Source organism: Lepidothrix coronata, unplaced genomic scaffold, assembly GCF_001604755.1.
Source record: "Lepidothrix coronata isolate B3197 unplaced genomic scaffold, Lepidothrix_coronata-1.0 Scaffold67, whole genome shotgun sequence".
Lineage (NCBI taxonomy): Eukaryota > Metazoa > Chordata > Aves > Passeriformes > Pipridae > Lepidothrix > Lepidothrix coronata.
The window spans coordinates 4,054,696-4,079,323 of record NW_016690247.1 but is presented as its reverse complement, the minus strand read 5'-3'; the positions used below and the strand labels follow the sequence as shown (position 1 = coordinate 4,079,323).

Here is a 24,628-nt window from a genome sequence, read left to right as displayed (position 1 = left end):
GTTTAAAAAACCAGCAACAACGTATCATAAAAGAGTTTGGGTTGGCAAGGACCTTAAAGATCATCTAGTTCCAATCCCGCTTCCATGGGCAGGGATGCCACCTAATAGATCAAGTTGTTCAGGGCCCCATGCACACCCAAAAAGTCTGGTTGGTTTTTTGGGGTTTTGTTTGTTTTGGGTTTTGTGTGGTTTTGGTTCTTTTTTTAAATAATTTACAGGCTAATTTAATTTCTTTTTTTTTTAATTTTAAAGATCATGTTGCATTTACAGAAAGCATTATACAAAGTGAAACTGCTTACCTCTATTTTTACTTTTTCCCCTGCCCCTGCTATTTCCCTTAACTGAATTCTGCACACAGCAAGACAGCAGGGGCTGAAGGCTGACCTTGCTTTGACAGGAGGTTGGTGGTTGGGCAGCATCAATAAAACCCAACTGGGTCTTCGGCTTTTGAGTCTTCAGGCAGAAGAAGAATTGCCTTCTATGAAAGCACAGTAATAAGCTGTAACAACCGTTGCTCATTCTCATAATTCTCTCTCTTCTTATATTTTAGGCCACTTAACATTTACACTTAACATTTAGTACTTAACATTTATTATATGGAGGTTGGGTCTAGGAGATCTTTAAGTTTCCTTCCAACCCAAACAATTCTATGAAGCCTGCCAGAGTTCAAGAAACATTTGGACAGTGCTCTCAGGCACATGGTGTGAATCTTGGGGGTGTCTTGTGCAGGGCTAAGTTGGACTCGATGATCTCCCTTGGTCCCTACCGACTCAGGGTATTATGTGATTCTCTGATTACAGCAACACAAGTAGGACCTACAGCTTTACTCTAGTAATATGTGAGACAGAGAATTTCCACTCCACACTAGTCTGTGAAATGGCTTTATGAATGCAATTTTTGTACCTTTCTTCATATTAAAAAATAAAATTCAAAAATTATTTTTGCAATGCTTTCAGTTTCATTTCACTAAACTTTCTATATTTTCTCTACTTTTCTCCCATATTGTTGTATTTAATACCTATTGTATTCAATAATATGGGAGAAAAATAGAGAAAAAAGATTTCTCTTGAAAATGTAAGGGCAGCATGAAGTCAGAATTAGGGGGGAAAAAATCAGAAGAAAAACATTTGAAAATGTAATTTTGTAATTTGAATTTTGCAGTAGAAATGAGAACAGTTTTTAACCAGGCATCACTTCAAGTTGCAGATGCAGAAAGGATTCAGTTTAGTGCAGAATTTAGCTAATGCTTATATTTCGGTGCCCCGTATTTCTAAGAAGGAAAAAGCTTCCACCTCTGTTTACACCATCATTCTTCCCTGTCCCCGTCTGAGCTGGAGTGCCAGGACTTTCTTGTGTTTGACAAACCCTCTTGATTTTTTTCCTAAGCAGAAATGATGGTTTTATCAAAAGCACCTGCTGACTCAGCCCTGACAGCAATTGACATTTGCTTCTGATTTAGTCCTGACTGTCTTGCTGTAAGAGTACAAGTGATTGTTTTAAGAACTTATCCCTTTGACTTTTATTTTGTGGCTTATCCAGACATTTCAAAGACAGGGGCCTGTGATCCTCCAGCTTTTATTTTGTGGTTTATCCAGACATTTCAGGGACAGGGACCTGTGATCCTCCAGCTTTTATTTTGTGGTTTATCCAGACATTTCAGGGGCAGAGGCCTGTGATCCTCCGGCTGGAGCTCTGCATCCATGAGTGAAGGGGGGAGAAGGGCTGAGCCTCCAGCTCTTCCACATGCAGACATCTCCCACAGGCTGGGATCAGACCAGGACTCTTGCTTCTTACCTCTTATAGGTCTAGGCCGGGTGTTGGCTGCAATGAGCCAGAGGTTTGCCTTCACTTGGGGCATTTAGAGAAGTTTGCACAGGGATGATGCTGTGTCACCACGTTCTTTCCTTAATCATAGAATGTTTTGGGTTGGAAGGGACCTTAAAGATTGTCTAGTTCCAATCCCTGGCCATGAGAAGGGGTAATGTGCTGTGCTCACTGAAATATACTGATATATCAACACATGGACACACTGTGCCCACCCCCCTGGTAGTACAGGCGGTAGCAACTTGAGCAGGGTGGTGGTGGCACTGTGTGTCCCTTCACCAGTCTGTGATCTTCTTCAGGCCACAGCCAGGGCCAAACCCTCTGGAGCTTAAATGGATTCCTCGCTCCATTTAATGACCTTTGGGGTTTGAGTCTCTAGACCCCATGAACTTTTCCTGGTTTGCAGATAGTGCTGCTTGTCAGACGTCCTTACACATGGGTGCAGTGGGTCCACTGCAGAGGGAGCAGATAAAACTGTTTGGTCCATAGAGTGGCAGTCAGGTTTTAAAAGTTGAAAATGAGGGAGTAATAAAACAGCATGTAGGACATACTACCTTGGATATACCCCTGATCCTGAAGTCAGTGGAGATGAGGCTATTGTGCCCCTGGAAACAATAAGGCTCTTAGATTTTCTTTCTAACCAGCTGCTCTTGTTTCAGTGGCTGTTTTGCAGAAAGTTGGTTCCTCACTTGACTCAATAGTTGGTTCAGTGTCTTGAAGAAGTAATGAGAGATGGCAGGTGTGCTGCTGGAAGAGAAAGCCTCACTTGGATGTAAACTCCCAGCCCACTCCTGGCTATGTGTTTTTCAAAAAATCTTGTAATGCTTTTTTTTCAAAGCAGAAATTCTATCCTCACTCCAGCTGTCTCCTGCATTGTCTGTGAGTTATGGTACATCATTTAATGAGTAACCCACTTTCTGTACAGAATTCTTCAAGTTTTATTTCCATGTAAATCTGTCTGTTTGGAGCATGGGAACCGATAATAGTAGCTGATTGGGGGTTTTTTTGTTTGTTTTTTTTTAGTGCTCAGAAAATTTGAGAGAGTTCCTGCCTCCCGTCTGATTTATGGATCAGAAGAAACTCAGATTCTTCAGTCTCAGTCATTTGGAGGAGACCTGCAAAGTACATATTTTCAGTGCATTTCAGGTGAGAAAACTCTGATAAAAGCTGTAGAGAGAACACTAACCATCATGGAAAATAATAATCTTTTTATACGATGAGCTTATAGTTAAGTTCCTACATGAACTGTATGTTCTGCAGTTTGGCATCAATTCACTGCAACATATTTACAACTTTTGGTGACCTTGGTTCAGAGAAGAGATTGGTGTTTCTTTCAGAAAGAAGTAATCTATAGTTTGCAATACAGATGAGAGCTGAGATTTAAACCAGAAACATTCATCAGACTTTGCAGATGTGCAGAAAAAAGAAGGATTAGGTGTTCTGAATATATGAAAACCAACCTTTTACCTCTTCCCAAATCACCTGATCGTCACATAAAAGAATAATAATTATCCTTGCTTGGATCAGAAGGGTATTATAAGGAGTGCAAAGATAGTCCTCTGCCAAGTCTTGCAGTCTATGTACTACATTGCATCTGGATACATCATATTTGCTGGTTTAAGTTGGTTCAAAATTCTCTAAAACCAAGGGTAATCACCTCACTGCTTTCAGAATGCTTTGAGTCAGTCTCACCTTGTGTCTCCTAATGCTCAGGCTTAGAAGGGAGGCAGAGGGGACATGTCCAAAAAAAACCACCCTGGCAGTAATAACACAGGTTTGCCTGATTGCAGGGCAGATATCACAGAAGTCTGACAAATCAGTGGCTTTGTGTCACATACTGTGGTCTATCTGGAGCAGTCACCTCTCATGCTAAGAACTGAGTATGTGAAGCCTTATATGTGTTACTAGAAGGATTTTCCTGCACCGGATCATCCCCTAGCTGTAGACTGTTAGATTTCTTGCATCTTCCTCTGAAAATGGAGACCTTCAAAAGCAAGAAACTGAACTGAGAGAACCTGAGAATGAATTTAGGGAGGAAATTATGTCCCTTTGACAAGTAATCTGATTCAGTGCCCATAGCCATATTTTCATTATAAGTTACATCCACTGTAAGTGGTGACACTGCTACAAAATACTACTGCTGGAGTGCTCGTCTGAGGAGTAAGGGTTAATATTTCTGTTTCTGAGTCCCTATGAGATCAGATAGCTCAGCTTACATTTCTGATGATGTTTTGATCTAAGTTGGTTTATTTTATGTGAAAGATATTTGGAAAAGAATTCACCTGTGCCAGGAGCAAAGCTGTGGGAGCAAATTAATAGTGAGTGTGTAAGGGCAGAAGGAACTTCAGCCGCTCCTAAATCTGGAGAGGGATGGCTGTTGCTCCCTTACACTGGCCAGGGGGTTTCTGCAGAGGCAGCCAATGTGATTGAAGAATTTGATGTTTCCCTCCATCATACTACCCCAATATCTGTCACAACCTCTTTGCCAAGGGGTTACTGTATCAGGCAGATGTGATGTGCTGGCAAAGTGGTTCATGAGAGTCCTACCTCAAGCAAAATTATCCAACAGACATTAAATATTTGGGTGGGTGATTAGTTCTGTCTGAACTGTTTATATTATCAGGCGAAGAACAACCTTTTGCATGAATTTAAGTTAATTTAAAATTCTTAACCTGCTACTAAAATAGTTGAATACTTCAGTTCATCTGGCTAATGAAATTCACGTGCTTGCACTCTGAGCAACTAAGTAAGTGGCAGTAATAAGTGGAATTTGAAGCAAAAATATTGCATGTGAATTACTAGGAAACCTGAGACTTCTTCCCTGTTTTACAGGCTGCGAGAAGGAAGATGCGTGTGGCTTTGCGACTGTAACTCCTGCTGGTGCTGAAGTTCTCTGTGAATTATACAGTACTGCTGAAGTCAACTTCAACTGCACCACCTCTGGATTAGTAAGAATGATCATATTTAAAAATATGTGTTTATCAAAATGCTGTATGTTCAATATAAGTGGACAAGATCACAGAAGAAAGGCAGGCTGTTACCTGACCCCTTGGACATTGCTCTTCCCTATTGCAGTAATAAATTCTGGCAAGATGGTAAAGAAGCTACACCCAGATATTTGCAAAAGTGACATCTGGATGCCTCAGTGTTTGGTTGAAACATCATAAAGCACTATTGTTCTTAAAACATGCTGTGCTCCTGCAGTTAGGAAATCAGGCTGATTTAAAAAGAGGATTAATCTGGATAGTTCAAACTAGAAGTATCCAGGTTGGTAATCGTGTCACCTGAAACAGTCATAATTTTTAAGTTCCTTCCACTAGCCCAGAGTTTGAACTTTGTGCTCTTTATCACTGTAATATTTTCCTATTCACTACTTCTAAACACAGCAATGTGGCTTTGATGAAGTGAGTTATGTTTAATAGAATAAAAAATGTCCATATTAGATAGAATAAAAAATGTCCACATGAAGCTGTGGTGGTAATAATCCCTGTGTGTGCTAGTTCCTCTCCCTGAGTTTCTGAATAAAGAAAATGTATTTTAGGAGAGGAAATCAATTCAGTTGTGTTTATTGTGCATGCCTGTTTTCTGTCTCAGGTACAAGGTGTTTTGGGGAACCCTTCTGCCACTGGCATTGGTGGCCTCAGCTGCCTGCTTCGTATCAGGAATCCAGAAAGAGATGCACTGATGGTCTATTTGAAGAGAGGTACCAGATGAGAATCACTCACCTAATATTAGACTCTGTGCCCAAGATGGTAGTTGCTATTATATAGGATCACAATTAAATGTGGGGAGCATCTTTTTTTAAGAAGGCACAATACTTTTGAGAACTCAACATTTAGTGATAGCCCAGAAACCACAGCAATGTCATGCTTCCTAGAAATTAGGAATACAGCTTTAGTAAACCATTTTGACAGCTTTTGCCAGCAAGCAGTCCCCAAATACTCTAATTCTATCAAATGTATTATCCTATTCTGCTCTGCTCTGTTGCATTATGATTTCTCTTTATCAAGTATTTGTTATTTGTATATATAAGGCATTATTAGTGACCCTCCTAGTTGGCAGAAACCTTAATTGCAGATGCAGTTATGCTGGCCAAATTACACATTTTACTTTTTTAATGAGACAAATTTGTATTTGGGAGTTACTAATGGAGTGCTTGAAAGGGGAATATTACAAACCTTATTGCATACATCAGTTTAGAAGCCCTTTGCTGGCAGTACATTCAGACCAGCTATGCAGATAGAAAGGCACCAAACCATTTGATGATCTTATCTTGCATCTGAAACTCAAAGTCCAGAAAAGGACTTTTAAAACAGAGCTTTTATCATAAAACCTTCATAAAACCAGCTTTGGTCTGCTTGCAATCCAAAAGCATCCCTTGAGCTCCTCTTGAACATTCTTTTCCCGTTCTGCCTATCCAGGACAGGAATTTAACTCATCTGGACTCAAGGCCTTTGAGAGGACTGGCTTTCAGAACGTGCTGTCTGGCGTGTACCGCTCCGTGGTGCTCTCGGCTGCTGCTGCATCGCTGACTGACACTCAGCTCCTGTGTCGGCAGCTCTGCAGTGGGGACTCCTGCTGCGACGGCTTCATCCTGAGCCAGACTGCACTGGATGGAGGTACTGCCCAACTGCACAACAAAACCTCCTGCAGCAGGGAACCAAGGCTGAGTAGAACTCATTTTTGGACACAGCACACCCACCACTGTGTCATGCCACTGTCAGCAGCCTGTCTCTACATAACTGACATTTTTTTTTGGTGTGTCAGAATTTGAGTAGTGCCCGAGACTTGGTCTGGAGCAGTAGAGATAAAGACCTGAGGTAGCAACCTGCGCTTGGAGCGAAATGAACAATTTTGAAAGGATAGTTCTTTTAACCTGCTTTAGACATCTGCATCTTCATAAGATAAATCATTCTGAAACACCTCTCTCCTTAAGTAGCACAGCTTGGTTGCCATAACTGGAGTGCTGCAGCTCTCTCTTTGCCTGACCCTAGGTACCATTCTGTGTAGTTTGCTGAGCTCCCCAGACGTGCTGATCTGCGATGGAAGTGTCTGGAGTCCGACACCAAACTCTGTCATAGGTGGGATATGTAATGGTGTGAGCTATGATGAGAAGGAGAAGACATTTTCCTTTACCCTGGGAGGACAAGTGTTCAGTGGAAGTATGTCAATTAATTCTCTCAATTTACATTAGTCTTCTTTAATTGTTGTATAGACTCTGCCTTTTTCACCAGCCTGCTCTTGTGCTTCAGTGCTTTTTTCCTCAATTTAAGTCCATATCAATCACAAGAGAATAAGAACTTTCTAACTGGATGCATTGTTAGATAGATGGACCTCCCATGTCTTGCTGTGAGCACATTAATGAGAGTCAAGAATGTGTTTAATATGTCACCCCGTAATAATTCCAGCATTTAATTCAGGCAGATTCAACCCAATAATCTGAAAGAAAGGTAAAGTCCAGAGCAAAGATAAAAAAGGAGGTGCCCAGAGCTGCACAGTAAAAACAATGATTGAAAATTGAGTAAAGCCTTGGCACCCTAGACCCAGACTAGCCCCTTGACACCTGAGACCTTCTTCCTTAGCGTTTTGTATTATAAATAAGGTGATGCATAGTGTAGTGATGTGCTTTCTATGCAATTTCTGAGCATTTCAATACTATCTGTGTAATTTGAGCAGCTACTCTAACAAATTTTTTTCTTTATTAGCTTCTCAGTTGGTGAAAGAGACTGAAAGAAATTTTACTACCTTTCAGCAAGTTTACCTGTGGAGAGGTGAGTTACCTCGCACAAGTTGTTATAAAAACTTATGGTGAACTGTTGGCAGTGGCAGACGTGTGTTCTATAGTGGAAGTGTCACTGTCACTTCATTTTATGGTGTCCAAATTGAGACACTACTCAGAAGTCTTTTCTGGTAGGATGGGTAATCTGGGGTAATTCTGCTACCGCCAGTTTCGTAAAATTTGGGTAATTTCTTGTGTCTGAGAACATAATTTATAACTTTTAATACCTGTGAAAACTGTAACATTAACACACTTGCTTTTGTCCCATCAGTGTCCAGGTGCCATAATAATTTGCCGCTTTATGCTTAACTACATAGGTTATGTTTTTTAGCATGATAACCCTGTATGTGTTATTTTTGCAAATTTGCTTTCCAAATGTCACCATGTACGTAGCAGGACCTGCACAAATGATTTTTGATGCTGCTTTATAAATGCACACAGTCTGCAGACTGCTGCTGCTGAGTGCATAGTGGTTGTGGATACGGCATTTGCTTTTATCCTGCAAACGGTGCAGTTTGGTTTAGGTTTTCCCCAGAGCTGTCCAGAGCTGGTTTACTTGTTTTTTGATTCAACAGCTGGTGGAACTACCTAAAGAGTTTTCCTAAATGGTGCACTGTAAAATATTTGTTAAATTTGGGATCTAAGGATGGTCTTGTAAAAGACAGATAAAGGGAATCACAATGCTCTTTAATTCCTGTTTCATTGCAGATTCTGATATGGCCACCCGGACTAAAACCTCCGCGTGTGGTGCTTCTGCTGCTTTGAAGACAGAGAATGACTTAGCATTGTCAGGTACTATTGTCAGGAGGGGTGGGCAGAGAGGACAGCAGAAGACAGCAGATAAGTGATGCAGAGTTTAACCAGAAAATGTTATATATTGCTATATATGTTCATGATACCCTAGGTATTGTGAAGTAGAGAGGATTTCTCTTAGGTAGGAAGGCCCATAGAGGTTTTGAGGAAGATGTTCAAAATGTAAACCTCCTGGCTTCATGGTTTTTACCTTCCTAGGCTAGGCTGGAAATGAAAATGTTAAAATGTTTTGTGAAAGTTTGTTCTTTCAGACTTACTGAATTGAAGAGACTCAGAAAAATATTATTTGGCTGAGAAAAAATTTCACATAGACCCAGAAATTAAATCCTTAACTTAGGTACCTGGGAATCTTTACTGCTAGTGACAGTATGGCTGCAAATATGATGCTTAGAGAAAATCAGGATGAAACTGCAATCACAAGTGTTTCCTCCGTGCATGATGACAGTGAGGGACCTGTGAACTTCTGTTAGCTCCTTTGTTATTCCAAGGCTTGCTCTTGGTTATACTATAAGTCATGTGTAGGTCCTAAAGAATTTGTAGTAAGTTATTAGAATTCATTTGGGCCTTCAGCACCATAATCCTAAGAGAAAGAGAGCAGTGGAGCCTGTTGAGAGCACCTTGGCTCACCTTTAAGTAAATGTAATCTTTGCTGAGGAGTCTTGATGAACGTCTGAGCACATGATTTAATACATGCAAAATCCTAAAAGGATTTTCTTTTGGAATTCGAAAGGGAGGTAAACTGAAAATGCACATTTACCAAACAGTGCTCCTATACAATTAGGAGTATTTTAAAGTCTAGACTCAAAAATGAGAGAAAAAAATGTGCGTAATACAGTGGGTGAAATTCTGTTGCATTTACCTGCCAAGGCATGAGTGCAGCCCTCAGGGTTCTCCATTTATCTTGCTGGGGCTGATGGTGTCATTAAAACATAAAGTTATGCAAGGAATGCAGTTTCTACCTGCATCCCTAAGTCTTAGTTGTGACACCAGCTGTTTCCAGAGAAAATGAAGGTTGAAGTTAAAGCTCAAGAGGTAACAGGAATTATAAGCCACCTGTTTTAAGAAGTTAGGGGTACATAACTTACGTTATAAGTTATGGGAAAATGTCTAAAAAGCTTTTATTACTTGATGATCTTTCATAAAACACATGGTAACATATCTTTTCTAGTTTCTGACAGAAAATTCAAAGCTATAGTGCACTCCCAGCATGTCAGTAGGTGCTTCAGCACTTCAACAGTAATCATCAGCATGTCTTCTTGTTTGCATTATTGTCTGGTTGTTTCACTGCATGTAAGATTAAATAACAGAATGTCTCACAATATACCTGGGGATAAGACCTGCTGATGACATTTGATAAATAAGAAAGTGTTGAAGAAGAAATTTGTAAGAGATCAGTGAAGAGTGTTCATTTCTTTCAATATTGCAACTTTATTTAAAGGGATAAATTTGGAAACAGCCTGAAAGACCTGTGATTGATTGTTTCAGAGGGAGCTCAGGAGGTATAAAGCATTGCATACATGTCTAAAGGTCACAGGCAGGTGACAAAAAGGAGTTATTTAATGTGGTCTGTGGGAGTATAAACTAGGAGAAATGAGGTCAAATGACAGAAATAGGTATTAAACTTGTCAAGAAAACTTTTAACATAGAGAAGAGAGGTGTAAAAGCTTCTCAAGGGAATATAAGGAAGCTGCTGTACTTTGGATTAATAAAATTAGATTGATTGAGGAATTGCAAACATCCTCTGAGGCATCATGCTTCAATGCTAGGATATTGTGTTGCATGACAGAGTAGAGGGAATGCTCTAACTTCTGGGAGCTGTCAAGTTTTTGGGAGGTGGAAATAGTCTGACAATGCTGTGTTATGCAGTGCAGCTCAGAGCGGGGGCATTGCCTACAGGAGCATCTCTAACTGTGGGTGGACAGTTGTGTTATGAAAAGCAGCCTTTGGTGTATGCTAGCTCTACAAAACGGTTGCAGCTGTTTTACTGTGAAAGGCAGAATTTTATGCATAAATAAATTTAATTTATTCCAGATCATATTTAATTTTTTTTGTGGGATTGTTTGTTTGTTTGTATCTCAGATGCCACAAAGGATCTTTTCTACCTAATGGACAACAGCCAAGTACAAAGTGACCAGAACTATTCTCTCCCTTACCAGCAGTATTGGATCTTCAGTCAGAAATACTCAGCTGAGGAAGCTGTGCTTTGGTGTCTCACACGTAAGACTTCTTGGAGGCTGTTATTCTGTAGGAAGTAATAATTAACTAAAATCTTTTAATAGGTATTATAGTAACGACCCATGGAAACTTTGGACTTCAAGATTTTTTGGGGGAAAACTCCTAAGATTTTCATGGAAATTGCTAATGGGGCCACTTGTTTCTTCCTTACAGTCTTAGTGTGCCATGGCAGAAAGGGTAACTGTCATTCATCATCAGGGTACCCTGTTATGGGCAAGAGAAGTCAAAGATACAGCTTAGGCAATGCTCAGGTGTTCTTGAAAAGTACCCTTCCAAATAGATAGATGACATAGTGGTAAAAGTAGAAGGTAAAACACAGATATTTGGTGTTAATGATAAAGTGTGTTTTGATGCAATAGATGGAGAAGGGTTTCTAGCTCTACCAGGAAGTCAGAACTAAGAGTACTAAACAGTGCACAAGCATCACTGTAAGAGGTCAGTAGAGATATGCCTGTTTAAAATGATGCATTGTAAAATGATGCATGTTTACAGAAGCCATTGCCATGGTAATTAAGAGATGGGTTTGGCAGCTTTGGTACTTTTCTGAAGATGCATTATTACCCTGGGGTAAATTTCAGAAAAAATTGCTACGAGCAAATGGCTTGAACAGTTGATTCCAGAAAAGTTAAGTATAATTAACTGGTGCAGAGTTCTTTTATGATTATATAATTTGTATGTCAAATTTGCTAAAAAGAAAGAGATTTTTATTAATTAAATATTAGAGTGACACCAATACACTGAAGTAACACTTGCCACAGCTGGGGAATTTATCTTTCCTATTAGCTCTGCTGTAGCTCCTTTTCTGTGTTCTCCAGGTACACCTGCTCTTCAATGCCACTAGAATTGGAATATGTCCCTCTTTCTCTTGGACTTTAATTAATTGAACTAATTAATTTGCACAACTAATAGGATAATATTGAAATTCTCACTCTTAGTTTTTTGCTGATGTTTAGCTTTAAGTGCACCGACAACATGAACAGGAGCAGAGAGGGGAAGGAACCCTTGTGTGTGTAACTCTTTCTGACTTTGCTTCTCAGGCTGTGCCCAAGAAGATGAGTTTTGCCGAATGGTAGATCTTCAAAACACCACAGACAAATACTTTGTGTGTACCCTCTATCCAGAGGCACAGATTTGTGACAGCAGCATTGATCAAACACTAGGGAACTGTCCAACTGTGCTACCCCGGCAACCACAGACACTGTATCGTAAAATAGGCAAGTTTTGGTATTTGGATTTATGTCTACTCTAACCCTGGTAATACAAGCTGGTGTTTGGCTCTTGATTCTGATAAAAAAAGTCTAAATATAAGAATGAATCCTGGGATGTGATGATGCAAGGGCAGACCAGACTGTTCTTGGCACGGATGTTCATTTTCTGTTCAGAATGGAAAGTTATTAATCACCAGTTTCATTCTCCACCTCAGCTATTCCCAATTCAGAGAGGCCAAGGGTAGATCAAATAATTTGTATACCAGCTCTTCTATCTTTTTATAAAGGGTGGAATGGGAATGTCATTGGAATGTCACTAATCCCATTTTCTACAATTAAAATTTCCATGGTAGCTAAGTAGTGCAACAATGAAAGGGCTGAGTGTAATTTTTTTTTGCTTTTTTTTTTGCACGTGCAGAGCTATAGATGTGGATTTTAACCTTTACTCTGTGAATGCTTGGGAGGTTCAGTGTTTTTTCTCATAGGGCTTATGTAAGGAAGCTGGACCAACAAACCTGTTATCACTGCACAGGAACCTGTAATTTTTCTGTGAAAAAATGTAAAGGTCCACTGAACTAAGCTACTCAACCATGTCTTTTTGGGGAGCCTAAAGGGCAGCATGGGTTAACTAATGGATGAGCACACTGGAGTTTTCCAATCTGGAGTTTTCCAAACTGTATTCCAGTTTTTGACCTTGTGAAAGGAGTAGCATCAACGCAGACCTCAGAAACAGAAGTCCTGGGCTGGAAGTCTTTCTTGGACAATGTATTTTGCTCAGCTTTTAGAGCCTTCACTTGTTGGATTTTTGTTCATCTTCAGGCTTAACCATTAAAATTTTGCTGTGATGATGTCAAATTATCTTTTAATCCGATGGAACCCAGCATAGAAACATAAACTTGACCCTTACCATGTGATTACTTGACCAGTGTATGTATATGGTAGTTAAACTGATTTTTCCAATTTTGTTTTTTTTTTTTTCCTTCCAGTCACTCTTCAAAGTTCAGTGAAGAGCTTCTACACACGTGTGCCATTCCAGAAAGTAACAGGAATCTCAATGAGGAATAAGACTGACATGAGCAGAAAACCTGTTTCAGACGGGTAGGACATGAACGTTCCTTTCTTTTTCCTGGAATTTTAACCATGCCTGGAGTACCAAGACCCCATTATACAGATGAGGGGGATTAAATATGTTTATCCAAAACCATCATTTAAGAGTATTTAATGAAAAAAAAAACAAACACATGATTTAAAGGAATTGTATAATTGAGTTATAAATAATAATGTATATAATTACTAATTATGTATATGAAAATTATTATTTCTGCTGATATTGCATTGCTAGTTAGCCAGTTAAATCTCTTATCAATAATATACCAAATTAATTTAGGCTGATTTTTTCAGGGCAGATATCAAAATAATCATCTAAATTATTAGAGGTAGTCTGATAGATGTATAACGACCAAACGTAATTTCACCTACATATGGAAAATGCATGGAAGTGTGTCTGCAATAAGAACCAGACTGGTTCTTCAGCCTTTTTCTGAATGCTATCTCTGCAGGTTCTCAGTGTCTCTCCCCAGTGCAATATCCTCTTTTCTCCATCATGGACACAGTGGCACTGAGAGTAATGTTCTCCTTTCCCAGGTTTTTTGCGTGTGAGCGTTGGTGTGATGCTGACCCGTGTTGCACAGGATTTGGCTTTTTTAATAACTCCCAGCTGTCAGGTATTTTTCCTCTAGTTTTATTTTTAAGATAACTTCAGCCTTTCTTCATTATACAAATTTTACCATTCTTTTGCTCTGAAGAGCACTTTGAAAGTGCTTGCAGATCTCATGCATCTCTCTTTTCAAGTAACCATAACTACTTCTGAAGGTTGAGCCCAATGCCACACTCCACATCTCAGAAATTATTGAGAAAACTTCATGAGCCCTTAAGAAGCTGCAGTTCCAACAGCATGAAATCCAAACTGATAAAACTCCAGTTACTACTCATTTATCAAACTCTCTTCCAAAATATTGCTTGACTTCATTTTGTGACTTTTTCCCCCTTTTTTGTTGTTTCATTTTTTAAAGCCTAAAGGGCTCATAAAACTAAATAATAATGAAATTAAATGCATGTGAGCCCATAATGTCTGTGGGTACTTTGGGACAGCTGAGCCTTTTGTCTTTCTTGGATGTCTGAACTTCTGTGCTCCCAGATTTTAGTCTTCTGCTTGAGGAAGATTGGTTGTGGATAAACCTTGCCTATCTGCTCCTCCTTAGTATTTTAGCTACTTAAGACATCTCAAGTAGGAGTTCTGTTAGTCTGCAGAACTCAGATCTTTTGATGTATGTTTGACTTGAAAGCCATTAAAATGTCAAACAAAAATGTTTTATTCTGCTGGGATAGCAAAGTTAAGGGGTGTTGTCACCCCATGCTCCCTCTCTAGTCAGCAGAGAGATGTATAGACACAACTATAGGGTCATTAAGAGCTTTACTTGACTGAATCCTGTTCTGGAGGTACTTTTCTTTGTCTCTACTGACTGTAAAGGAAGTGCTCTTTTTAAAGAAAAGCTGGTGTTTAGAATTGGATGCCACCTAGATCAAAGTAAATGAAATAGATTTTAGTACTTTATTCCACATTCAGATTTAGGCCACTAAAATGTCTAACTTTGTTTTTGGAAGGGTCATATGCTAATCAACTGTCCCTGAGGTCATTTAGGATGTGCTGGCTTTACAACTCGCTTGGGAATTTGAAACAGTTCAGAAATATATATTTTTAATTCCAAATTTTTAATTTGTTGAGCAGACAAAATTTTCAGTTGGTCAAAAAATGAGTAGCTTGGAAAATTAATCCAATGTAGTTTAGATTGCAAGTAATGTGCAAATACAAAATAGTTCACAGTTTTCATACCTCCATATGACCATATGAAATTTGAAGTCTTAACGTAATGTGGCTTTAGGTTTCTTTAAATAGTTGTAAAATAAATGAAGAATTTTAAAGCACTAAACATGGAAAACTCACTAAACTCTTTAGTTTATCTGATATTAAGTATCTGTGACATTTCAGGCATCCAGTCCTGGCACTTGTATAGTCAAGAGAACTTTCAGTAATGATTTTAATATGAGCTAAAATCTTCAGTGAATCTGCTAGCTGTGTTTCAAACCCTCCATTTTTTTTCAGCAACAAAAAAATTTACACAAGGTCTTTGAAAGACAGAATTTTTATCTTGATGTAAGTAGTGGCCATGTTTCAATATACATGCAGATTTTTAATTTCAAGGATTGCATTAACCTGAAAGGGCTGTTTGCTCAAAGAGTCCTGATCTTTGCTTGGTGGAGATGCTCTGTGACCTTGGATAATAATGATTAATAATGTTGGTACCCACCTGCCTTCACACGGAATTCATTGGGATTTTTCAACACTAGTTTCAGGTACTTGGCCCATTTTAGATATTTCCTGCCTTCGATTTCTAAGTTAGTTGAACTTCATTTAACACAGTGGAACCATGCTGTGTTCTCTTTCCTCACAACTATCTAGAAGAGGAAAATTTTCCTTATGATTTCTATAACCATTTATTTCCTTGGCAGGTGGAAAGATCGTGTGCGTGACTCTGAACAGCCTTGGAATCCAGACATGTGCTGAGGAAACAAGAAGTGCTTGGCACATTTCAAATTGTAATTCACCAGATGCTGAAGTCAGAATACACCCATTTGGCTGGTATCAGAAGCCTGGTAAGTGATGCAGGACACACGTCCTTTCTAACTGGTTTCTGTGCATTGAAGTTTATTTTTCAGCTTCATTGTATACAAATTCCAGCTTCCAGCTGTAGGACCCATTTGTAAGGATTACAAATAGACAAGGCAGACAAGCGTGTGCAAGGAAAAGTGAAGCGCAATTTAGTCTCCATTTTAATAGAAAAAGAATAGTAATACCTCAAAGAAGTATAATTTAATTTCTTGGATTGTATGGGAGACTTGTGGCTGATGTTGGAATTCAAATATATTTTGCCCCACTGCACAGTCCTCGTCAGTAAATCATTCTTTGTTTCTCACTCACTGCTGGGCTTATGGTTTTACCATCTGTGTGGATACATAACCTCAAAAGATTTGGTTTTGCTACAGAATTTAAAATTTACTTTTGACTGTTTTGGTAAAGAAAAGGCCAAGACCAGATTCCAAGGTAGCACTGTATTTTTCAAGCAGTAAGAAGCTATCACATGTTTAAGCAGAAGAGCAGTTATGAGATGTTGGGTTATTTCCTCAGGAGGAATCAAAACCACTCTTTGTCAAAGTGGATTTTATTTTCCGTAGCAAAACAAAAGTTCCATTACTTCATTAAAAACTATAAGTGGATTTCTCATTTGTCACACTTCTTTTGGGCAGATCTAGTTCTACTTTGTTAAGCTTTGATTTCACATAACTGAAACAATAAGGAAGACAATTGCCTGCCTGACTGTGTCCCCCTTTATGGGAGGACAGCCTTTTACTTAGTCATGTAGGCACAGCCTTGTTGAACTCCAGAACAGAAAGGCCCCATGGGGGCAGGTCTGGTGATGTTGACAGAATCAGGGAAAAAATTGAATAAAGAGTACTTTTTCCTGCTTTTACACTCCCTTAGTTCTTGCAGAGTAGAGAAGGGCTGATAGCTGAGAGGAGAGGGGAGGCACAAAGTCTGGATATATATTGTCCGGGGAATGTGATAGAAAGATAATCCAGCTAAAGCTGTGTAGAGATAGATCAGATATCATGGCAGTATGCTGCATTTTACAGTGTTGATAGAGAAAATCTTCATCACACTCTCTGTTTGAAATATGAACTCAGTCCTGAGCTTTTCAAGTCCTGTGCTGGCTCTATGCCCACTGCAACATCCATGTCCTCCTTTAGTGGGGCAGTCCTTGTTAAAAGGTAAGAGACAGCGTGGGGTTGGGAAGCACTACAGAAGCTAGGCAGGGATGGGCTGAGGATCTAGCACTGAGAAAAAGGGAACAACAGCCCTGATAAAGCAGGCAGTGGCAGAATCCTGGTGGCAGGGGGAGTTAAGAGGGAATCAGGGGTAACTGAAGAATGGTAGAAAGGTGAAGAGCAGATAGAAGAGGGGTAGATACACTTCTAGTTCTTAAAATTGTTTTTCCTCTTGTCAGCAAAGAACCAACTAAAAATAAAGGATGTTTCTCACTGGATGGACAGAGGGATGACAAAGCAGAGCCATGGGTTTATGCAAAGCAGGGAGTGTCAGGAGAGACAGTGGTGTTTCCTAATGTAGTGAGGGAGCTTCAGATGTGTTTCCACTGTAAGACACACCAAGGCACTGTAACACACAGCAAGGCACAGATGTTTATGCAAATGGAGATATTTACAGACAAAAATTTGTATCAGTTGTGCTGCTGTGCTAAGGTCTGGGAACCAGGAAAAGGAACAAAAAGGCTCTGAGGCTAAAAAAGAAAAATGAGTGAAATCTGAAGGAGTGATTTACCGTAGGCAGTGGGGACATTAGCATGAAACAGGGTCTTTTGCTTTAGTCCACAGGAGGTGGACTTTAGTTTTGTAGGAAGGTACTTATGCCTTCACATTTCATAATGTGTTATGTTAAGTTGATGTGTGTTTTTTGTGATTGCAAATTATTTGTGGGAAATATTAGCAAATGAGAAGTCTTGTGTATGGAAATGAATTCTTGCTTGAATTTTAATTTGGAAAGTGCTGTGCTGGAAACTGCCTTGTTTCTCATTCCTATTTGGAGAAATTCCCGTTTGCTGGAAGCAGAGAAAAACTCACATCTCTTGTGATGCCGAAGCCCAAATGCAGAGAGGTGCGTGGAAAAAACCACAGAGATACTGAAATGAATTGTTCATAACTGTGCCCCAAAAAGTGTTTTTTGAAGAATGTTTATAAAGATGGAAATTTAGGGAAGTCTGGCTTCATGTATGAACTCAAAAGGGTTAGATAGCAAAGCAACATCACATCCTTAGTCTTGGTATTTGTGGTGAGAAGATGCAACATCCAGATCCCAGAAGTAATGCTGGAAATATTGAGATTCCATTCTAAACCTTCAAGTATAATTGTTTTCAAATGTGTTATTTTTTTCTGCTTTTAGCTGACTTGAAGAGCACCATGCCTGACCTCTGTCCACTTGTTAGTTTGCCTCTCAGGCCAGAAAGTGGTAAGTGCATTTATGTATTGAGAAAAAAACCAGGAAACATCTTCTATTTTGTATGCATTGCTAAAAGATCACACTATTATGAAATATTTGTGTTCCCCATGAGGTTACTCATTTAGATGATGACTTATTTTTATTAATTATGTATCGTTTAAATGGAAGAATTGTCATATCTCCAATGCTGACCTAATATCTCACACTCACTGCCACATAAGGTCGCTGAAGCAAAATGTTTGGTAGGATTGATAAAGACATTTATTTGTGAGTGTGGATGTCACATCACTTTCAACAAGTATGATGAATCTTATGGTACTCACGTGTTATTTTAAAAGTGGGTGGATCCTCTTAATAAACGAAACTTTACTACTGTCTTTCAGGGCTTTGTGTCTATTGTCCCCTAAAAATATATGCAAATTTTCAACAGCTGCAGGTTTCCCTGATGTGTCCTTTCCAGAAATACACAGCATAGCTGCTAAATGCCGTGTGAAATGGAATGGAAGCAGGTTAACTTGTCATTAGAAAACTCAATTTAACCCTCTAGTTAAAATGAAATTGATAACTCTTGTCCATCTCTGCCTTTGATTTTCTGTTTGATCTGAACAAATATTTAATCTGTTTATATCTGTCTCTCCTTAAACTCTATGCAACTGGGTTTACAGGGGATGGTTGATATTTGCAATATGGAGTTCAGATTTATTATCATCTATTTTATCATCATATCCATGGCCACTAGTCATGATCAAGTTCACAGTCTTTGTATTTATTAGTAGAATTTGTGCTTTTTAATTATCAGTTTAATGTAATAGAAGGAAAACTCGTATCTTCATGAGTAAGTAGAAATAATTTTTGTGTGAAATGCTTTGAAGAGCTGGTGGGGTAATGTGTAGGTTGGGCAATTCATCTCCTTTGCAAACTGTTTTTCCCATGGGATGTGGAAAACCATGTCACTAAAACTTTCTTCCTCCCAGTGTGAAGCTTAGTAGTAATTTTGTCATGTTTCTGTTTTTCTTGCTTGCTTAAGTCTAGGAAAACAGTAACCTAAGCAGCACTTAAGGAAATTAGGAAATTAGGTCTGCTGTCAGTTACTTTCTACTCTAAAAGCTGCCCAGGAAGTGAGTCATTTTACCCTTAGTAACAGCCCTGATCTGTCACACCCACTTCCAGGTCATCTTTTCAAATGCAGAGCAACTAGGGATGTCTCTAGTTTGCAAAGGTCTGGTTAAACAACCCAAGCAGGCAGAGCCTCCCACAGGGGTGCAGGATTCTGGATTAGAGCTGTGGTCCTGAGGGCTGACAGTGGTCAGGACATGTCACTGAATTATAAAGATCACAACTGGCCTGGAAGTCAAATTAGCACCAGTATCCTGTAGACTTTGCATCTGACACCAGTGGGTGCAGCAACACATTCAAAATGCAACTGGGCATCATCTGTCCTTCTTTTATTCTGCCTCGTTTCAATAGTAAAAGTGCCAACCTGGCTGCTTAGGTCAGATTGTGCTCTGTTGTCAGAGGTTTTGAAAAAATTTCAAAAACATTGTTTCCATACTCTTGGCGATTATATATGTTATATTAATATATGCTATAGAAGACTAACTGTTTTAGAGTTGGGCATAACAGAAAAGTGAGTGAATTTTGTAAGTTGTTGTAATGCTTGTACACGGGAAAAAAAAATTACTGTGACTCCTCTGTGGTAACCAGATGGTGAGTGTGAGAAAATGTCACTATTTAAAGGGCACTGCTGTGTATATATATATCTGTGTGTGTACATGTAAGCACATATATATACATATAAAAATGTAATTTTTTCCATCCAAAGATCAGAAAGATACTTAGATTTGTATGCTTTGCCAGAAGGCTCTGTGGAATAGTGAAGCTGATGTTATGTTCAGTCTAGAGGCTGAGTTAACTAGAGCACCATCAAGGCCTACATTTCATTGGACAGTTAATGCACTTGACTGCCTCCTTTCCTAGTTAGCCACTTTGCAATGCTCAGGACACTGCCTAGCAATTTGCTTCCTCCCATTTGCAGTCAGGATGCTGCTCCATTCAATATCTGTGGTGTTTGCAGCCCCAACATATTGTGAAGAAAACCATATGAGTAGACTTATTTTCAGTCTTGTGGGAAGTAGATGCTTTCCTGTTTTACTAAGTGCTCTTCTCAATAGAGAGGGTAAAGGTGTTGTAGGACCATAAACCAACAGAAAATCTCAACAAGAAGGTTTTCTACAAGTATGTGCGTAGTAGCAAAAGGAAGAGTAGGGAAAATATGGGTCTGCTGATGAATGTGGCAGGAGACCTGATTCCAAAGGATATGGAAAAGGACAAAGTGCCTTCTTCACCTCAGTCTTTACTGGCAAGTCCAACCTTCAGGCCCTACAGACTGGGAGGAAAACTGCAGCAAGGAAGATTTATCCTCAGTGGAGGAGGATCAGGTCAGGGAACAATCTGGACATACAAACCCATGAGTGCAGAGGGAACTGGTTAATGTAATTCTGAGGCCACTCTCAAACACCTTTGAAAGGCTCTGCTGATTGGGGAGGTATTTGTTTTCCTTCTGTTCCCTGGTGTGGGCTTTTAAAGAAGTTCACCAGAAGTAATAGTCATAAAATCTCCAGACTTTTGAATCTGCAATGACAAAAATAATTTTCAAGAGCGACTTCTTTTCATGCCTTGTCATAGAGCAGCCTGCAGCCACCAGGGAGCTGCAAAAAAAGTCCCTTCTCTGTGTGAGGCTATAACCTCAGGAGAGACACAGCACGAGGGGAGGCTTGAGGTTCTTCCTGTTCTTTGCCTTGTGTCAGACTTGTGTTGCCTTGTGTTCATCCAGCAACCCATTGCAGCCCTGTGGTTCCTTTCAAAAGCCTGAGGCTCCAGTGGGCTTTTCCCAGATTACTCCCCCTACAAGCAGCACTGCTGTGTGTTTCTAACACTCATTAGATACCCCACTAGCCTATGAAAACCAGGAATTAAGTGCTCTGTAGTGCCTGCAGGTCACTACTCTCTAGCAGGAGGGAGGTGAACTGCACACTTCTACCTGAATTCTTGTGGTTTTGTTGTTGCTTCAACAAGTTTTGCCTATTTGTATTCTTGCAAAATCCTTTCTGCTACAAGGTTAAACTCTCCAAGTCACCTTCATCACCAGGCTATAGTGTGTTTAACTGAATGTGTGGTTTTCATTTTTAACTGAATGAATACTTTAATTTACTTCCATACCTCCATTGCATGGAGCAGAGCATACTCCTGCTGGGCTATTATGATTTCCACATAGTTTCTGTGATCTAAGAAATAATGCTTGAAAAATCAATAGTCTGGACAAACTGGGAAAGTCCAACTTGTTACATTTGGAGCATTTTTTCCCCTGAAGAAAATGTGCTGTAATGACACTGAGTATGGAACCATCTGTGGTGAGTTTCAGGTATGATCTGTGACCTTTAATGGTGGGAGGACAGCTGTTATTTTAAGACTGTCCATGCTGAAGATGCTCATATGTCATCCTGCAGTTTTGGTTTACCTACGCTGGTATTTAAATAACAACTCCACTGAGTTGTGTGAACATGGGGGAATGTTAGGTAAAAGAGGAAACAGCCAGGTCTCAGAATTAGGTTTGAGATGGAACTTTCTGCAGCCAGCTGTAAGCTAGGAGAGATAAGAAAAGGGTTTTTTTTTTGTTATATATTACATATTGTAATTTTACAGTATGTAGTGCTGTTTTTCAAACAGTTTATGCACAGGGGTTTGAGCTGTGGAAGTCTTTATGTCTTTACAATTAAGCTTGAAAGAAGCAAAACAATCTATGAAACGTGTTACCTGGATTTTTAGAAGGAACACTTGTGCTTAAAGTAGACTGGAGAGACTGAAAATACTCCTGTGCATGTGGGAGCAGTGACTCCAATGTATGACTTTGACTTTGTTATGAGACTTATGAATTGTATACAGTAATTATCCAAAATTTACTGAACATTTTTGTCTTCAGTTCTAACTAGGATATGTCTATCTTAGATCTGGCAACTGCAAGAAGATAGTGGCCCTTAAATGGTGGTCTCTGCATGGGACTGTGGATTGTATACAGATCATATGGGCTCTGTTCCCATTCCATGCAAATCAAGTAATTAATTAAGAAACCACTGAGGCATATGGATGTAATGATCTGTTAGGCCCTTCCTGTTTCTGCCTCCAGTGATCCCCTAGTGATTTATAGCCATTCCCTTGAGGCAGGACTGAGCAGTGGCTATGGGATATTCCAACATGGGAATAAATTTCCCATGGGGCTGTGTCAGCATGTGGGGTATTTCTATTCTCAACAGAGATGAGATGCTGATAGTACAAACGCTGATGTAGCTGACTTTGGTGATTAATAGTATCATTTGTCTTCCTGTTTTCCCACAATGCTAAGTATTTTTCAGAGAGATTTTTGCTTTGAAACAAAGACAGCCTTTTTTATCCATCTTTGGGAACTGATCTACTGTGCTCCCACACAGCAAATTGGACCTCTGGTGTGGAATTGCTCTATCTTTGGTCTTAAGTTTGATTTTTATTCTGTCTGTAAATATGGGAATTTCAGCCTTTTTGGAACGCCTTGCTTTAAACCTGGATAAGTATATAGTACAGTTTTAATATACCACTACTATATCACTTATTGTAACTGGCACCCCTAAAATAGGCAAAAAGCTTGAGTTTAACAGTAACACAGCAAGATTGCTCACTGCTAAAGACCATAAATAACACAGTTGTTAGTTTTGGGACCTGTTTGTCTCAGGTGTGATTACAGTTATTATGCAGCAGTTTAAAGAGAACTACTCATTTTGAGTTATACAAATCTCAGTAGATGGACAAAAGTGAGAAGCAGTTATATTTTAGGAAGGATATATTTTCTACAGGTCCGCTCTTTTGATGATTTGCTGGTTTTGGAGATTGTTGGTATATAGACAGGTTAGCAGTCTTTGTTGAGAATAAACTCTGAATACTGGGAATATAAAACACTGAGTTCGGTCTGTAAGCATGTTTTGGGCTTGAGTCAGGGCTATTGAATATGGCTCACAAATCTCAGAACTAAGATCAGAACTTGTCTTTCAAAAATAAATCAGGCATACTGGACACAAAGATCTGATTTATGTGCCTTCTTAAGCTCATATTAACCTCCTCAACTTCATAAGTTTTCTTTTAAATTTAACTTGTTATTTTATTGTATTTCTGTATCTGTTTCCTTATATAAAATGTTAAATTTTCCAGCACACTCAGAACTGATGCCTCTTTTTTTCCACTGAAGTCAGGGATGAAACTTTTGTTGACTTTATTATAAAGGGTTTATAATTTCATTGCCTGTGAAAGTGGGAGGCTGAACTCTGTGTCCCCAGGAAATCTTTTCCAGTCTTCTGATCTTATAAATGGAGTGGGAACAGAGTAAGGCCAGCGTGAGTCCTTTTGCAAATCCAGTCTTAAACCTTGCCTACCCAAACAAGAACATCTGGAAGAGAGAGGCTCTCTGTATGGGACATCTATAATTTTGCAGTAAAAGTTACAGGGCTGGATGGATTCAGAGGGCTGTAATTATCCAATCAAAGCATTTGCCAAAATGTGGTTTGGAAGGTCAGAGCTTAACCTATATATAAAGCAGAAATGTCTTCCAGCCCATCAGGTGCACTGTGCATTTCCAGTACGCAGTGCCAGGTTGTTGCTCTGTGCCTCATGAGAGCAGTTTCTAGACAAGTCAAGTTTAGATCAGCCATGGAAAGTGGGGATCTATGGGCATTGCTGGATCTACTGTGAGGAGAAGGGAAGAAGGAAGCAAATAATAGCCAAAATCTCTTTTGCAGCTCACTGCTGGCTGGCAGTGTCCACAGTGGTGCCACGCACGTCTCTAGGTTAAAGAGTTTTGCTCTGTTATTAAGTAAGCATTAGTGTTTCTGCATCTCTCTGCATCTGGAATCAGCTGGGCAGAGGAAGGGAAAAGAAAAACACTGTAAGTCTCAGCATATAAATCTGATCTGAGGTTATGAATATTTCATCCAGGACTGAAAATGAAAAAAACCCCACTCCATACTCCAACCCAACCTAAAGAACAATCCCATGTGAGATTTTTCAAGGGTCACCTCTGTGAGATTTGGGGCAACAAATAAGCAGTTTAGATGTGAATGTATGATATATGGATGTTTCCATTGTGAGTGGTCACTCTTCTGTGCCTAACGTGGGCTACAAAGTGCCCATTGTGTCTCATATGCATATAAAATGTATGTTACTGACTTGACTAATGCCACATAAAGGGATGAAATAAGTATCTTTTCATGTAGAAGTCGGAAGTTTATCTTGTGAAGTCGGAATAGGAGGCCAAATTTAAATGTCAGAGGTGTAAATCCAAGAAATTTATTTTGCTTTTGTAGATTTGTTTTGGTGTGCGGGAAATGGAGAAATGTGATGCTGAGACTTGCCCGAGGTCACTCGGTGAGTCAGGGAAGCTATGGGAAGAGAGTCTGTCTGGGGAAATATCTTCTGAAACCACTGATACACCCAGACTTTTTGCCTTACAGTGGAATCCAGACAAAGCTCTCTTTTGAAAGAACCATAGCTGGTAATTTGAAGCTTTGTGTCTGAACCTAGAGAGGTTGCTTGTTCCAGTAGTAGGACCTCAGTTACTAG

The 24,628-nt window shown here is 39.4% G+C and overlaps 1 protein-coding gene across 1 annotated transcript in view; it reads left to right on the top strand.

The window, feature by feature from the left end:
• Positions 1–24,628, top strand: part of TG (thyroglobulin) — a 150,386-nt gene that overhangs the window by 41,793 nt on the left and 83,965 nt on the right. The window contains exons 24-36 of the mRNA XM_017818269.1: positions 2,848–2,970; positions 4,657–4,772; positions 5,419–5,527; positions 6,246–6,443; positions 6,819–6,986; positions 7,530–7,595; positions 8,312–8,395; positions 10,496–10,633; positions 11,689–11,865; positions 12,846–12,957; positions 13,504–13,583; positions 15,430–15,573; positions 17,933–17,998. Of these exons, the coding sequence (XP_017673758.1) occupies positions 2,848–2,970; positions 4,657–4,772; positions 5,419–5,527; positions 6,246–6,443; positions 6,819–6,986; positions 7,530–7,595; positions 8,312–8,395; positions 10,496–10,633; positions 11,689–11,865; positions 12,846–12,957; positions 13,504–13,583; positions 15,430–15,573; positions 17,933–17,998 (1,581 nt within the window). The remainder of the gene's footprint in view (positions 1–2,847; positions 2,971–4,656; positions 4,773–5,418; positions 5,528–6,245; positions 6,444–6,818; positions 6,987–7,529; positions 7,596–8,311; positions 8,396–10,495; positions 10,634–11,688; positions 11,866–12,845; positions 12,958–13,503; positions 13,584–15,429; positions 15,574–17,932; positions 17,999–24,628) is intronic.